Source organism: Apus apus, chromosome Z (assembly GCF_020740795.1).
Source record: "Apus apus isolate bApuApu2 chromosome Z, bApuApu2.pri.cur, whole genome shotgun sequence".
In the NCBI taxonomy this organism is placed as follows: domain Eukaryota; kingdom Metazoa; phylum Chordata; class Aves; order Apodiformes; family Apodidae; genus Apus; species Apus apus.
Genome location: NC_067312.1, coordinates 48,135,345 through 48,150,153, shown reverse-complemented (window position 1 = coordinate 48,150,153; position 14,809 = coordinate 48,135,345). Strand labels below are relative to the sequence as shown.

The 14,809-nt window shown below is 36.6% G+C and overlaps 1 protein-coding gene across 1 annotated transcript in view; it reads left to right on the top strand.

Annotated features, from left to right (window-relative positions):
* Nucleotides 1-14,809, top strand: part of ADAMTS19 (ADAM metallopeptidase with thrombospondin type 1 motif 19) — a 137,604-nt gene that overhangs the window by 76,804 nt on the left and 45,991 nt on the right. Inside the window, exons 9-11 of the mRNA XM_051643675.1 lie at nucleotides 4,763-4,903; nucleotides 6,144-6,294; nucleotides 12,649-12,750. Coding sequence (XP_051499635.1) covers nucleotides 4,763-4,903; nucleotides 6,144-6,294; nucleotides 12,649-12,750 — 394 coding nt within the window. The remainder of the gene's footprint in view (nucleotides 1-4,762; nucleotides 4,904-6,143; nucleotides 6,295-12,648; nucleotides 12,751-14,809) is intronic.

Sequence of the window (14,809 nt, the reverse complement as noted above, 5' to 3'; positions counted from 1 at the left end):
TATGCAGCCATCAGTGCAGTCTCCATCCTCTCAGGCAGGCCTTTTGGGATGCAAAGGAGACTTTGTTTAGGGGTTGCAATGGAGTTTCCATGCCAATTCCAGCAAGTATAGGTCCTGAGGGCTGGTCCCTCACAAGTACTCAGTACTTTTTTGCTATGTGGGTTGAGGCTAGAATGTGTTTTCTGACTGCAAGGATATACTTGATGGCAGGAGAGGTGTTGTTATCCATCTTGAATCCAGCTGTATGCATTTAATTGCAGAAGTAGTGAGTTGTAAAATAATTATTTTTCAGTTGAAAAATGGAGCTAATATATTTCTTCTACTTTCAGTGGCCTGAGTTGTTAATTCTGACTTCTAAGCACAGAGGAAAAAAAATATTTTTCTTTTTACTATTCCTAATGCATATGAAACATCAACAGATATCATCTTCAAAACTTAGCAGAGATTTTTCCAACTTCTGGCATGATACCACAAAAGAAAAAAAAAAAAATCTGGCAGCATTTTTAAACAAGTTTTAGAGGCTTTATTAGATAAAAATATTTTTGGTTGACTTGACAATGATTTATAATGTTAGTGAAGTTTATTTAACCAAGGCTCTTTGTCAAAATGCTTTTAAACTGAGATTATTAAAATATAGTTTAGCTGCTTAGAATGAGTTGAAATTTTGCTAATTTTTTAGTTAGGGAATGTGTTCCGTAGAATGCTTCATGCTTTCATATTGTATCTGTCATGTATAGTCTTTAAACAGAAAGAGTGGAGCTTTTCTTTAGATCAGTGAAAAAATATTGCTTCTGTTCTTAAAACACAATTTTTTATTTCCATATATCTACCACCTGTTAAAATACAGCAGTGTTAACCTTCTTTAATTATGTTTTTTCAGACTGTTATAAAGTTACCCTCTTACCCCACACTCCCCTTTTTTTTCTCCCACGTGCACATGGTGTTGCTTTACTCTTGCGTGAGATCTCTGCTGAGGGAGAGAGGAGCTTATGGACAGACAGGGTAATGTGCCCAGTGTGAGAAACGTTTGTCGCGCCAATGAGCAGGCCCACACAGATCCTTCAGCGAAGCACAGTTTATTTACATCCTTGCAAGAATGGGTGACCTAAGCAAGTAGGCACACCTATAGCAAGGTGAATAACGGTTTATATTCCCTATTCCCGACGCAAAATTCCCTCCCCTGTTTCCCCACTGGCTGAGTACTCCAGGGTTTACAGCCTATCCGACGCTTCAAATTATCCTATAAGTTTCCTGCCCCTGTTTACACATTCCATTCTAGCAGTTTACTTTTTACCTTTTAAGGTAAAATTTTGACCTTTCTTGCCCCCTTGGCTGTCTTCCCAATTAACAATCTACTGGTGTCATCCTGCCCTGAAGAGCAGCATAGAAGTAGCTTTGTTCGGCCTTATCTTGGGCCATAAATCCTTCTCCATGTTCAGATCCCCCAGATGGAGCCCAATTAAGTCCCTCAGTTTCTTGGCCCATAAACCACTCCAGGTGTTATTGGAATGTGTAGATATCTCTCAAACAAACAATTATCCTAACACTAAAATATATATCTCAAACAAACTATATATTCCTATATGTGGTCCTAATATAAATGTGGTCAAACAAACTATATGTTCCTAATACATATGTGGTCAAACAAACTATATCTTCCTAACACTAGAATCTATATATGTGAACCAAACCAAACACTACATTTCTAACACTAGAATGCAAAATCAATACTACCATTCATTTCTAACACCAGTGCTAGCATAATGACTCTATGGGAAGAGCACAGTACAGCTCCTTACCCAGACACAGTTTCTGCAGTGCCTTTGTTTCAGTGAAAAGATATAGTTGTCTCTTTCCTGTAGACAGTGCAGCGAGGATATCTGCCTGGATGGCCACAAACCAGTCATGTACAGTTCAGGAGGTTCCTCCAGTGTATTAATGATAACTTTTTGTCTCAAGTGGTAGAGGAGCCAACAAGGAGAGGTGTACTACTGGACCTAGGTCTGACAAACTGGGGGATAGTGGAAGACATTAAGGTTCGGGACAGCCTTGGCTGTAGTGAGCATAAGACAGTGGAGTTCAGTATCAAATATGGTAGGTATGGAGCATCTAGCAGGGTCACAAGCCTAGACTTCAGAAGAGCTAACTTTGACCTCTTCAAGGAACTGCTTGGTGAAATCCAATGTGATAGGGTACCAGAAAGTAGTGGGGTCCAAGAGAGTTTGTTAAGATTTAAGCAGTGTTTGCTCCAAGCTCAATATCAGAGCATCTCAAAGAGTAAGAAATCAAGAAAGACAGTCAGGAGACCTTCATGGTTGAGCAAGGAGATACTGAACAAACTCAAGTGGAAGAAAGAAGTTAATATATCATGGAAGAAGGGGCTGACCACTTGGGAGGAAGACAAGAATGTTGTCACAGGTTGTAGAGATGCAATGAGAAAAGCTAAGGCCTCCTTAGAATTAAACCTGCCAACGTAGCACAAGGACAAGAAGAAAGGCTGAAGTACATTGGAGGCAAAAGAAACACTAGAGAAATGTGGACCCACTACTGAATGAAGCTGATGCCCTGATTGTCAACAGGAGATAGAGAGAAGGCAGTTACTGAATGCCTTCTTTGCCTTGGTCTTTACTGCTAATGCCAGCCCTAAGGAGTCCCAGACCTTCAAGACCATAGAGAAAGTCAGGCAAAAAAGAAGACTGCCTTGGCTGAAGAGGTTTGGGTTAGAGACCAAGTAAATAAACCGGACACCCACAAATCCATGGGCCCCCATGGGATGCACCTCAGAGTGCTGACGTAGCTGGCAGAAGTCGTTGCTAGGCCACTCTCTGTCATTTTTTAAAAGTCCTGAGGAACAGTCCTGAGGACTGAAGAAAAGCCAGTGTCACTCCAGTCTTCAAAAAGGACAAGATAGAGGACCCAGGTAACTACAGACCAGTCAGCCTCACTTCCATCCCTGGAAAGGTGATGGGACAACTTGTTCTCGGTGCCATCTCAAAGCATGTGGAGGTAAAGAAGGTCATCAGGAGTACTCAACATGGATTCACAAAGGGGAAGTCATGCTTGACCAGTCTGATAGCCTCCTGCAATGGCATGTCTGGATGGTTAGATGAAGGAAGAGCTGTGGATGTGATCTGCCTGGATTTCAGCAAGTCTTTCAATATCGTCTCCCACAGCATCCTCACAGTCAAACTTGATAAGTGTGGATTGGATGAAAGGGCAGTGAGGTGGATTGTGACTTGTAGAGGACAGAGCTCAGAGAGTTGTGGTAAGTGGGGTAAGTGGTAAGAGTCTGATTGGAGACCTGTGTCTAATAGTGTCCCCCAGTGGTCTTTACTGGGCCCAGCCCTGTTCAATATATTCTTTAATGACCTGGATAGAAGGACAGAGCGAACACTCAACAAGTTCATTGGTGATACAGAAGTGGGAGGGGTGGCTGACACACCAGGAGGCTGTGCTGCCATCCAGCATGACATAGACAGGCTGGAGAGTTGATCAGGGAGAAACAATGAAATTCAACAAGGGCAAGTGAAAAGTGCTTCATCTGGAGAGGAACAACCTCATGTATCAGTACAGGTTGGGGACTGGCCTTCTGGACAGCAGCTCTGGGAAGAACAACCTGGGAGTCCTAGCGAAAAACAGGCCTACCATAAGCCAACAATGTGCCTTTGTGGCCAAGAAGGCCAATGGCAACCTGGTGTGCTTTAAGAAGAGTGTGTCTAGCAGGTTGAGGGAGGTTCTCCTCCCCAACTACTCTGCCCTAGTGAGACCAAATCTGGAGTGTTTTATCCAGTTCATAAAGCATAATGAAGTACTGGAAAGAGTCCAGCACAGGGCCACAAAGATGTTTAGAGGAACGAAGCATCTACCCTATGAGGAAAAGCTGAGAGCTGGGGCTGTTTAACCCAGAGAAGAGGAGACTGAGGGGGGATCTCATAAATGCTTATAAATATCTAAAGGGCAGTCTCTTTTCAGCAGTGTCCAATGATAGGATAATGGGCACTGGGCATGAGCTGAATCATAGGTGGTTCAAGCTAAACATAAGGAAAAACTTCTTTACTGTGAGAGTGACAGAGCACTGGAGCAGGCTGCCCAGAGACGCTGTGGAGTCTCCTTCTCTGGAAGCATTCAAGACCCATCTGGAAGTGTTCCTGTGTTACTTGCTGTAGGTCACCCTGCTCTACCAGGGCAGTTGGACTAGATGATCTTCAGGCGTCCCTTCCAACCCTGCTGACTCTATGACTTTATAGCAGGTCATTTTTCTTTCGATACAATCATTATACATTTAACTAGTGAGCATTTAACTATTCTGTAAAATTTCAGCAAACCAGTTCCATATGGAATTGAGATAGAATCACTTCCAAAATGTAAATGATTCATCTCAAAAAGTAAATGTACAGTATTTTTGTTGCCCAGTAGTGGGAGAAGTACAGTTCATTAAGCCTGCAGTAGTTGTGCAGTTCTGAACATTCAAAAAGTTGTCCAAAGAATACATTGAAGAGCTGACTAGAATGTAATATTTCTCATGAGAAGAATGAGGCTTCACTTTCATGTTTCAGTATAAATTTGTCCATGTGTGTCCACATGTGGTTCCATGTAATTCTGTGAAAGGTAGCAAGGAAAATAGTCAAAAGAGATTTCATACAAATAGTACACATTAGTTTTTCATAACCTCTTGCAAGAGTTTTAACCTATAAACATTCTGAAAACAACTTCATTTTGTGTATGCATATTTTGGTTTATTTTTAATAACTTTAAAATGCAGCATGGGGATAAACCACGACAATGACCACCCAGCTTGTGCAGATGGTCTCCATATCATGTCTGGAGAGTGGATTAAAGGACAGAATCTTGGGGATGTTTCGTGGTCTCGGTGCAGCAGGGAAGATCTGGAAAGATTTCTCAGGTATATCATTCAATAGCAGAAACTCTTACTGCACGTCATTTGCACCTAATTGCAATTAGTATCTGGAAATAACAATTTTTCAGTATTTTTTACTACTTCTGCAGAAATTTTGCATAATCCATCAAATAATTGAAATAATTATTAACTGCATAATATTTGACAGATTGTTTAAAATCTGTTTTCAGCACTTATTAATATTTTCATTTAATACATTTTTATGCCTAAATGTATATGATTCAAGTTATATATATTTATATGTGTAATTTATGTATGTGCATATGTTTAAGTATAGTAATATACTATGTATTGAAGAATGTTGGACACTAAATTACTTACCTACATTATGTAGATTCTCTGATCTCTGTGTTGCCGTTCAATATCAAACCATGCAGTATAATTACATTGTGAATTTTTAAATAGAAATTTACTATGAGATATTTACTAGAGAATGGTATATCTAAAAACCAGATTAAAACATTTAGTTTTACTTTATGTCTCTTAAAATGGATCTGTTCTCTAAATCTCTATTCCTTTATTAAGTTTCTAAATATATCTGTTGAGAATTTACTTGCAACAATTAAACAGTCTTCAAAAGGTCTGCTTTATGACACTGAAATAATAATAATTAAGCTAGATGTGTCAGTCTGACACATTTGTACTGAATCTAGACAGAAATCCAAACCATTACTTGGTGCTTCAAGAATTTAAAGTATGTTTATATTTTTTCTTCAGCTGTTAAGAAAATTTAGGTATCTGTCTCACAGCTCAGATATGGATGTATTTTGAAATGTGGGTATGTATGTATATGTGTATGTATAAGTAAAGTGATTACTTTGAGGTTCTGCTGGATAAGAAGATGAGAAAACTAGCCTACATATATTTATAAAGCCTATGCATTACAGATTGTCTACTTTTAATAATTGTTTAAATCTCTATCCAAACTTTAATCAGGTGGAGTAAAATTTACACTAAAATGTCCAGTGTTTTCTTGAAACAGCTATTACAGCTTGAAAATACATATTGTCTTTTCCTCAAATGTTCTGTATCAGAACCCATCATTAACTTATATCAAGTAAACCATATTTAATTTATACTCTGTCATTTCTCTGCATGACAGCCCAATGCTGATGAAAAAAGTCTTATGAATTCACATTTTTCTCATGTCAAATAGATGTTTAAGTCAGCATGACAATCAGATTGTTTAGGATTTCTCAGCATATGAATCTCTGCATATTGCCAGGTCAAAGGCCAGTAACTGTCTGCGACAGACAAATCCTAAAAGCCTCAATTCTGTGATTATTCCCTCCAAACTCCCAGGAATTATGTACACTGCAGATGAACAGTGTCAGATTATTTTTGGACCAACTGCTTCCTTTTGCCAAGAAATGCAGGTAAGGATGGGATTTTACTTCAGAAAATACAGGTACTAACTCATTTTTCTGGGAGACATATTTTTGTGCATGTATTTGAGAGAAAGAGAACATAATACCTTTGAAACAAGAAGTTCACACTTCATTCTCCAAAGTTAATATGAGCCTTGTAATTTGTTCATCTTATAAAGCTTCCTTGGGATCTCCGGACATCCTGAAACGTGGTGTATCATATCATACCACTGTTTTGTTGTTAGAAATAGAAAATGTGATAGTGGGAAGTCACTTTGTTGCTATGAATGGAGTATTTGTAGTTTATTCTACTTTGTTCTATGCAAATTTTGTGTGTAGGTTCCATTTCATTATGTTTTGGGTATTTAGCTTCCTTATCTGACTTCAGTAGGGCATGCTGTGCCTGTTCATGATCTAAGGGAGAACAATGGTGTTAGCTGGACTCTGTACCATGTGCACTGCCATGGCAATAGGAATTCTGGTACTTAAGTGAGTTTTTTGATATTTCTTCATGCCATTGCATAAAACAGTGCCACTATTAATACTGAAAAGACAGATTAACAAAATTGAGGAGGTCTTCATAATTTTACGGTCTAATCCTAGTAGGCATCTGAAGAAACATTTTAAGCATGGTTTTAACAGAGAAAAATCATCCTTATTCGGCATTGACAGGACAGGTACTAAACATGTTGGTTTCCCTTGAGAAGGTAAGTAAGACAAAATGAATAGATCATATTACAAATGTATAAAGAGCGTGGAACACGGGTTGATGGACAGGAGCTGGGAGGAACTGTGAAATAGAATTTCATCAGAATCAGAACAGACAAATAGCCCAGAAAGGTCAGGAGTATTTACTATGGAAGCATAATGCTGTACTCTTTTAGTTCTTCAGTTCTCTTAATCTTTTCAGTTTGGATATACTACTCTTTCTTTAGTGAGTTTCAGTGAGATCAATCTTTGTCCTGTATGTTTCTCGTTATTATTTTAACTGTCTTATTGAGAACATTTTCAATCTTAGAGATGAGGGGTAGAATTCAATGTAACAATTCTACAAATGATACTATTTACTTCTGAGTGCTTTTTTCATTAATTCAATCTGTTTCCTATTTTTTAGTACTTTATTTTCAATTAAATGCTGTGATTTTTGTTTCTTATTCTCTAGAAACCTATTTTAAACAAGCAAATGGTAGAGTGTTAGGCTGTAATTTCTTCTAGGTCTTCTTTGCCAGGTAAAAGAATTTCAGAAGTAGTGGAAGAGAGAGTCTAAACCTGGAGACTTGCTGTTGCATAATGCCTTTATATGCTTTTCATTTCTCTGAGCACTTCCTCTCCTTTGATACCCTTGTATTTAATTTTATTTCAGGCATCTAAATTCAGATAGCCAAGTGGTCCCATGCCTGTTTTGTTTCATTCAGAGAAGCAGTGAATATTCTTTGCTCAGGGTCCTGACTCTAAGGTTTTTTTGGCTTTCATTATTGTTTTAGAAATATTAGGAAGCCAAATGCTAACCTTATGGTCTTTGCAGTAAGAAAAAGAGAACTTGAGAACAGTGTCTGAGAGGAGAGCAAGGGTGAGAACTTCAGTAATTTACAAAAATATACTACAAAACTGTTTACCCTGAACTGGGACTCATATAAGGAAATACTGAACTTCAAAGTTCCTGTAATGCATCTGTAAGAGCTTTGAGCCTGTTAGAAATCACATGAAAATAAAAGACACCAAGAACAGAACTGAGAAAATCTGTTGAGGGCACTGACGCAAAAGCAAAGTTCTCTAAAGCTCCACTGCCACATCCATGAAATCACCTTGATGGTTTTCCTCTGTGTTCTTCTGCTTGTAAGTATAATTTACACTCTGACCTTTCCCTCAATAAAAAAATCCAATCAGTTTGATCCTCAGATTGTAGACCTGAAGAGCTTGTTGCAGCAACCTTGGACACTGTATTCTTTCTTTTGTTCCCTCCTTTGGGTCTTAAATTTAGCTCTTCTATTAGGGAATTTTACAGTATCCTAGTTTATTAGATAAGATTTCTATGGTGAAAAAACTCAGAACATAGCCCAGAGGGTAAGAAAGCTATCCTCTCTTACACATTTCTCCTATGTATGAAGAGTAAGAAAAAAGATTTTGCAATTTAAATTAGGCTAGAAGCAAGCTATATAAACTTTCCATGAATCCTTCAGGAGTTCTCATAGATGGACTGTGCAACACCAACATTGTCTAACTAGAAAATGCTATTAGTATCCAGTTTTTTCTTCTCCCTCTGAAATACAAGGGTGTTAGATTGAAATAACATCTATGTTGCGTTTAGCCTACCAAATAACCACATTTTACACATTATGAAAATTCTTCGAAGTTCACTGCATTGATTGTGCAGATTATTGTGGCTGCCACTAGGGAAGTCAACATTTAGAATGCTTTTCTGATTTGAATACAGTATTTAATTAGCTATGGTATTAATTTATTAGAATAACTATTTTATTATACATTGGTAATCACTGAATTTTCCATGAAATCCTAACTACTTTCTTTTGTCTCTGTATACTCTCTTCTATTCTGCCAAAAACTGGCAGTTTAATGTGGCTACTGTCCACAAGCCAGGAAATGAGAGAGGAACGTACCCTTTGAAGGTGCATTTAAATTTCAGTAAATCCAACAATTTATATCCCAGGATTTCTTGGATACACTTTTTGAACAGTTCATGCACTTCACTGTAACTATGTAAAAGATAGATCATGAGCTAAGTCACAGTCTTTCGTTTTTTTGTGACTGGAAGATAATTGGATGATTGGACTTCCATACAGTCTTTGACATTAAGCAAATGTGTTTCATATATAGCAGGTATTCAGGAAAGGAAACAATTGAGTAATAATGGAAAATAATTTTATTAATGATCTACAAACATCAGTGGTACAATTAATGGTGCATTTCTGCAGAATGTGATTTTCTACAAGTGTTACTACTGAGTAGCACTGTAGATTAATTTACAGTTGTATGATATGGCAACCTCTGAGAAACACTGCAGATACCAATCATTTTTCCTATCAAGAATTCCTCTTTATAATTTAATGGCTAAAGCAAAGGACTGAAGGGACCATTGAAGGCCTACTTCTGTCTTTTTCTAAGTGAGTCCCTCCCACTCCTTTTCATTAATGGTGTCCAGACTTTATTTTGTCCTCTTGATCTTTATTTCAAAGCCTTTTTTTTTGTACCCTAAGCAAAATTTATGGAGTCTAAGAAAAGCATGAGTGGATCTGAGAGTATAAGATTTATACCATGTCACCATGCTTATCTTGTAAGGCAGCCAAGTTTGCTTTTATGCTCATGATGTCTCACACAAGAATCAATTAGACCTTAACATTCCTTCACAATAACAGACATTAAGATCATGGCCCAGAAGTAGTTTTTGATGATTAAATGTGATTGTAGAACTTGACAACTGAATGTAATAGTTGAGCTATTAAATGTTGGCTTTTAAGATTAAAGTCCAGGATGCAAATGTTATCTAGTCAATTTCCACTAAAACAATTTTTGTCATAACACAGCTGTGATCTTTGGAAAGAACTAAGAGACTGGTTACATTTCATGATGTTTTTGAAGGCATTACAGGGAAAGATCACAATGAAAAGACAGAAAGTCATGGAAATATTATAGCCCTGGTGAAATATATGTCCTCATCTCCAACATCACACTTCAAACAATCTTGACTGCACAAATGCAGTTCTGAAATGCTGTGTCTGTCTCTGGTCTTTCCTCTCAACTGGACTTTCTTTACAGATATTTTTGTGATTGGGAAAGCAAAGAGGATCCCTTTGATGAACACAGACCTGCATCACTTTTTTTTTTATCATCGGCAAACCCAAAAAACTGCTACATTGTGCACTGTGACTTTCATGTTATATTTTACTAGCTTTTGCTGTTAAAAACTGACAATAAACATTCTTTCAGAAAAACATCCTGAGTGTGCTTTGCAGTATTTTGTTTTCCAGTGTAAATACACTGAACTGTTCTACAGATTGTGAATAATCTAATATTGTGATCTCCAATAACTACTACTTCCCTTAACTGGTCTAAAAAACTGTAGTGGGTGCTGAACTGTGGCCATGTTAGATAACTAATAAGTCTCTGTGAACATTAACAGCTATCCTGATTTATACTAAAAGAAATTTCTCCCCAGAGGAAACTGGACGGTCACTGGGACTGTGGACTTGGGCACCTCCATCAGCTGCCGAGTCCAGTTTGGGAAACTTTTTGGTTGGGAAGTAATTACCAACTGAGTAGTGCTGGTTCCATATTTAAATATTTGTAAATATTTTAATGTAATTCAGCTTCATTATTACTATTAATGTTTATTATTTAATTAAAACTATTCTAGGGTTTTTCCCCAACCTTAAAGTCTCTATCCCTTAATCCCCTTGGAGGATAGTGATGGTGTAAGAGAGCACATCTATTACACAGTTATTGGCTAAAACCATTACATATATGCAAGCACAAAATCAAAGTATTTAGGGGAAAAAAGGATACAATATAATCTGTCATTTCATAGTTGATACGGAGGCACTTTCTCATGAACATGATACTCTCTCTCATCTGCATCGTGTTCCAAGACTGCTGAGTGTAGTTCTCGGCTCTGAAGTTAATATCTTAAGGTGCAGTTAAAAAAAAAAAATCTTACTCCCTTGAACATGAACAGAAGTTAGAGTTTGATATTTGAAAAATGCTTGTTAAAAATTAGCCAGGAACAGGATAGGAGTTCTGTATCTATATTTTAGGATATACATAGGCTAACTGTTGTCTTGTTAGTTCAGCTTCAACATGAAACTGTTGCATGACAGATTGGGGATGACTGCTGCCATCCTGTCTCTTGTTTCTGTGCAATGTGTCAGATCTCTAAAATCTCTTTTTGAAAGCTGATGTTACAGACATTTACACATGCAAGCCTCGCACTGGAATTGTCCTGTTACTTTGTTCAGACACAATCTTTTGTTCAATTATATTTCTGATGCCATAAGATTGTTTTCAAGGTAGCGTAAGGTTTATCACACATTTTTCATGCACGGTGTAACAGGCACAGAGGATCTTACTGGGTTTACAAATGTATAAAATAATTTAAGTCTTCTGGCAACCCTATTTTCAAAGATATGTAAGAAGAATAAGAATTTACAAAGAAATAAAAGATAAAGATCACCTTTTATTCTCCCTGCGACTTGTCCTCTTCCTCTGATCCTTCTCATTCCTCTTTAGGAGTGCTATACATATTCAGGGGTAAAATCAGTCTGGACATGCGAAACAACATTCAGTCAACAATTGAGCTCCATGTGCCTTCTGTTCACTTCCATGCAGTTTACCACTAAGGGGGGAGAAAGACAGCGAGGAAGATCAAGTCATGACTGAATACCATGGGAGGAGTACTTTTTATAGCAAAATAGGGAAAGTTGCCAAGAAATTTGAGGAAATGTGAGATTCAAGGCTGTACATCTGAAGAAGATAAAATGAATTTGTTCTGATGGTTAAGAAGGACAGAACAAGCAATTTTTTTTTTTTTAATTTCTAAAATTCACTATTAACTAGTACCTCTCTTACTCTTCCAATGAAAAATATTTCATTATGATTTGTTTACTTTGTGTCTTTGTTGCTGCTATCCACAACATATTTGAGATATTTCTAGAGGATGAATGAATTCTAGAGTAATTATGAATCATTGGAAGAATATAAGATAGCAGCAATCAGTAGGATGGTATGAACAAGATTTGAAAGTTCTAGAGAAGCTTCAAGGTTTCTTACAGACACATTGTGACAAAACTTCCATGAACATAGTTCTATGTGGCTGCACAAAAGACTCACTAGTCCCTATGTATAGAAATCATGTTTATAGACACATTTTAAAACCTTGGGTTTTGTTGCTAGTGGCAGTGCTATTTTTCTCCCTTACACATAAAATGAATGAGCACTAAATAAAAGGACTAAAAACATGAATTAATTTTAAAAAGAATTCCCAGAAAGCTCACATCTCTTTGTCTCTGGAAGACTGCATCTATGCAGTGGCTGCTTTAAATCATGAGGCATAGCTGTCCCTATGTGCTCTATCAGATCTGGCATATGCTAGGACTGTCACCCTTAAGGTTAGACTTAGAGGGTCCTTCCCCCACTTTGTCAAGACAGCAACATGTCTTGTTCCACATGTTTGTGATTTGTAAAAGTCTATGTAGACTCTACCTACTTTGTTTTTTCTGCATGTTTAATCAATCTTTAAACATACATCAGTACAATCAGATTGGTGACATTATGACATTGTTAGTAGATTCCATTAAGAAGTATTTTACATAAGACAGATTTTGTTCTTATATGTGTGTGTTTGGTTTTCAGCATGTCATTTGCACTGGATTGTGGTGCAAGGTGGAAAGTGAGAAGGAATGCAAAACTAAAGTGGATCCTCCAATGGATGGAACAGACTGTGAAACTGGAAAGGTATGTTTCTAGTGGAAAAGCAATATAAATTATATTGAACGCATAGCAATTGAAGAAACAATTCAAATAGGTCTTTGTACTTGTTTAAAGTTATTGCTTACCTTGAATATCATAAAAATCATACATATGTAGTTGAATGCATTATGTGTTGTGTATTATAAAATATATATATAATAAAAAGTACATTTTGCTAAAAACTTTTTTAAAAGTTAGCAAAACCCAAAAATGTTTTAAAGTTTATACTTTTCTTTGAAATGCCTTTTAGTTTTGTATCCTATTTATTAATAGAATGCTGTTGTTGCACTGCTTACTGTGAACAGGAACACAAGTTTTCAAAGATATAAAGTTCTCAGCCATTATCTAAGATTTAGAAATAGTCTCATAGAAGAAATTGGTACAGATTTGTGATAGAACTTTTTAGAGTAAGCTTTGTAAAGAAATACTTAGTGCATGTAAAACAGTCATAAATGTCATTAAAATAGACCATCAAAGATAAATTAAATGGTTACCTGAAGTCAGACGTTCCTGTTTGAATAATCTCTGTCATCTTTGTATATAACTATAAATGAAGGTAAATAACTACAGATAACAGAGCAGAGCATACATATATAATGGGGTTTTCATTATATTGTGCTGAGAGCAGTCACCCATAGGAGTGTTTAGCTCTTTGAATCATATTACATTCACCAGAACCATCATCATCTCCCTAAAAAATTAAACAAATCAATCTACTAAGTAGGAGAATATGTTCAGATAGTATCATTTTACATGCTAAAGGAAAAACAGGCTTTTTGTATCTCTTAAGTAATTACATTTGCAGCAATCTTTTGATTCTGATAAATATGTGTGGTTGATGTTCTCTCTCAACTCAATACCTGGTAAGGCAGGGCCATGCCTTGTGTTTGATGTTGCATTCTGTATGCTGAAACTGGTGTATGGTGAAACATGGGCATGGTGTGCCCATGGTATAGAATAAAAAAGTCCAGAAACTTTTTAAGACTACCCAGGATTTTTCATTGTGAAGACATGACCCTCATTAAACGGGCACCCAAAATCAATGTGCGCTTTGCATATTAATGTCTGACTTGCAAAAGGTAATAATAGCAACTCATTGCAGAGCACTCATTCTAACTTTATAGTTAGAGGAACATTATGATATGATAGTCCTGGGAAAGTCCAAAGAGGAGGGGTAACACTATTACCTTTATGTAGAGCTTAGCAAGTAGGGAGCAGTTTGTAAGGGTAAGACAAAGTACTGGTTCTATTTAGAACAACTCATTGAGCTTTGTGTCAGGCTACAAATATACCTTGTGTCTAGCAGTAAAAAAACTAAGCACATATCACTGAAACATCTCAGAAATTAGAAGGGATTATTCTTCTTGTTTGTTATCTGTCCAAGATAAACTTCAGATTAGACAGATCACTGGCACTTTTTTTTTTTAAACTTACATTGACATATTGTTGTCTTGTGTTTCTCTTAAGATCTTAAGAAGTGATTAAGCTATTATTGTTTGCTTAGCCTTTCCAAACTCAGCTGGCTTTTAAGTCAAGGATTTATAAGCATCCCTTAGAGTCTACCTGAGGCAGATGCTACTGCAGAGAAAAATTTATTTTGACTATCAAATCTGAAGGAATATCTTTAAATAAATAAGAGCATTTTGGTCTGAAGCATATCTGAGAGCACTGCAAAATTTCTAGTTTCTGATTGCAGATTAAATAGAATAATGGAACCATTCTATGTGAAGATTTTTCAAAGGTTTCATAATTATGTCATCATTGTAATGCCATGATTTAAGAGAGGAAATTAAGATCAACTCGACAGTGAAAACCAATTTAAAACTGCAGGTGAAGTGTAAGATTATCAGACAAGGATTAGCACAGACACTGCAAGTAATGGAATTATGTTCTAAAAGTGACAAAGACCTTTAATGACTGCATTAATTACAAGGGGTTTTTTTGTTGTTCAAAATATGAACCTTCTTTATTAACTTCATCCATTAACAATAGTAATTCACCAAAATTTCAGACAGCAAAGAGGAATTGGTAAGATTATTGATGT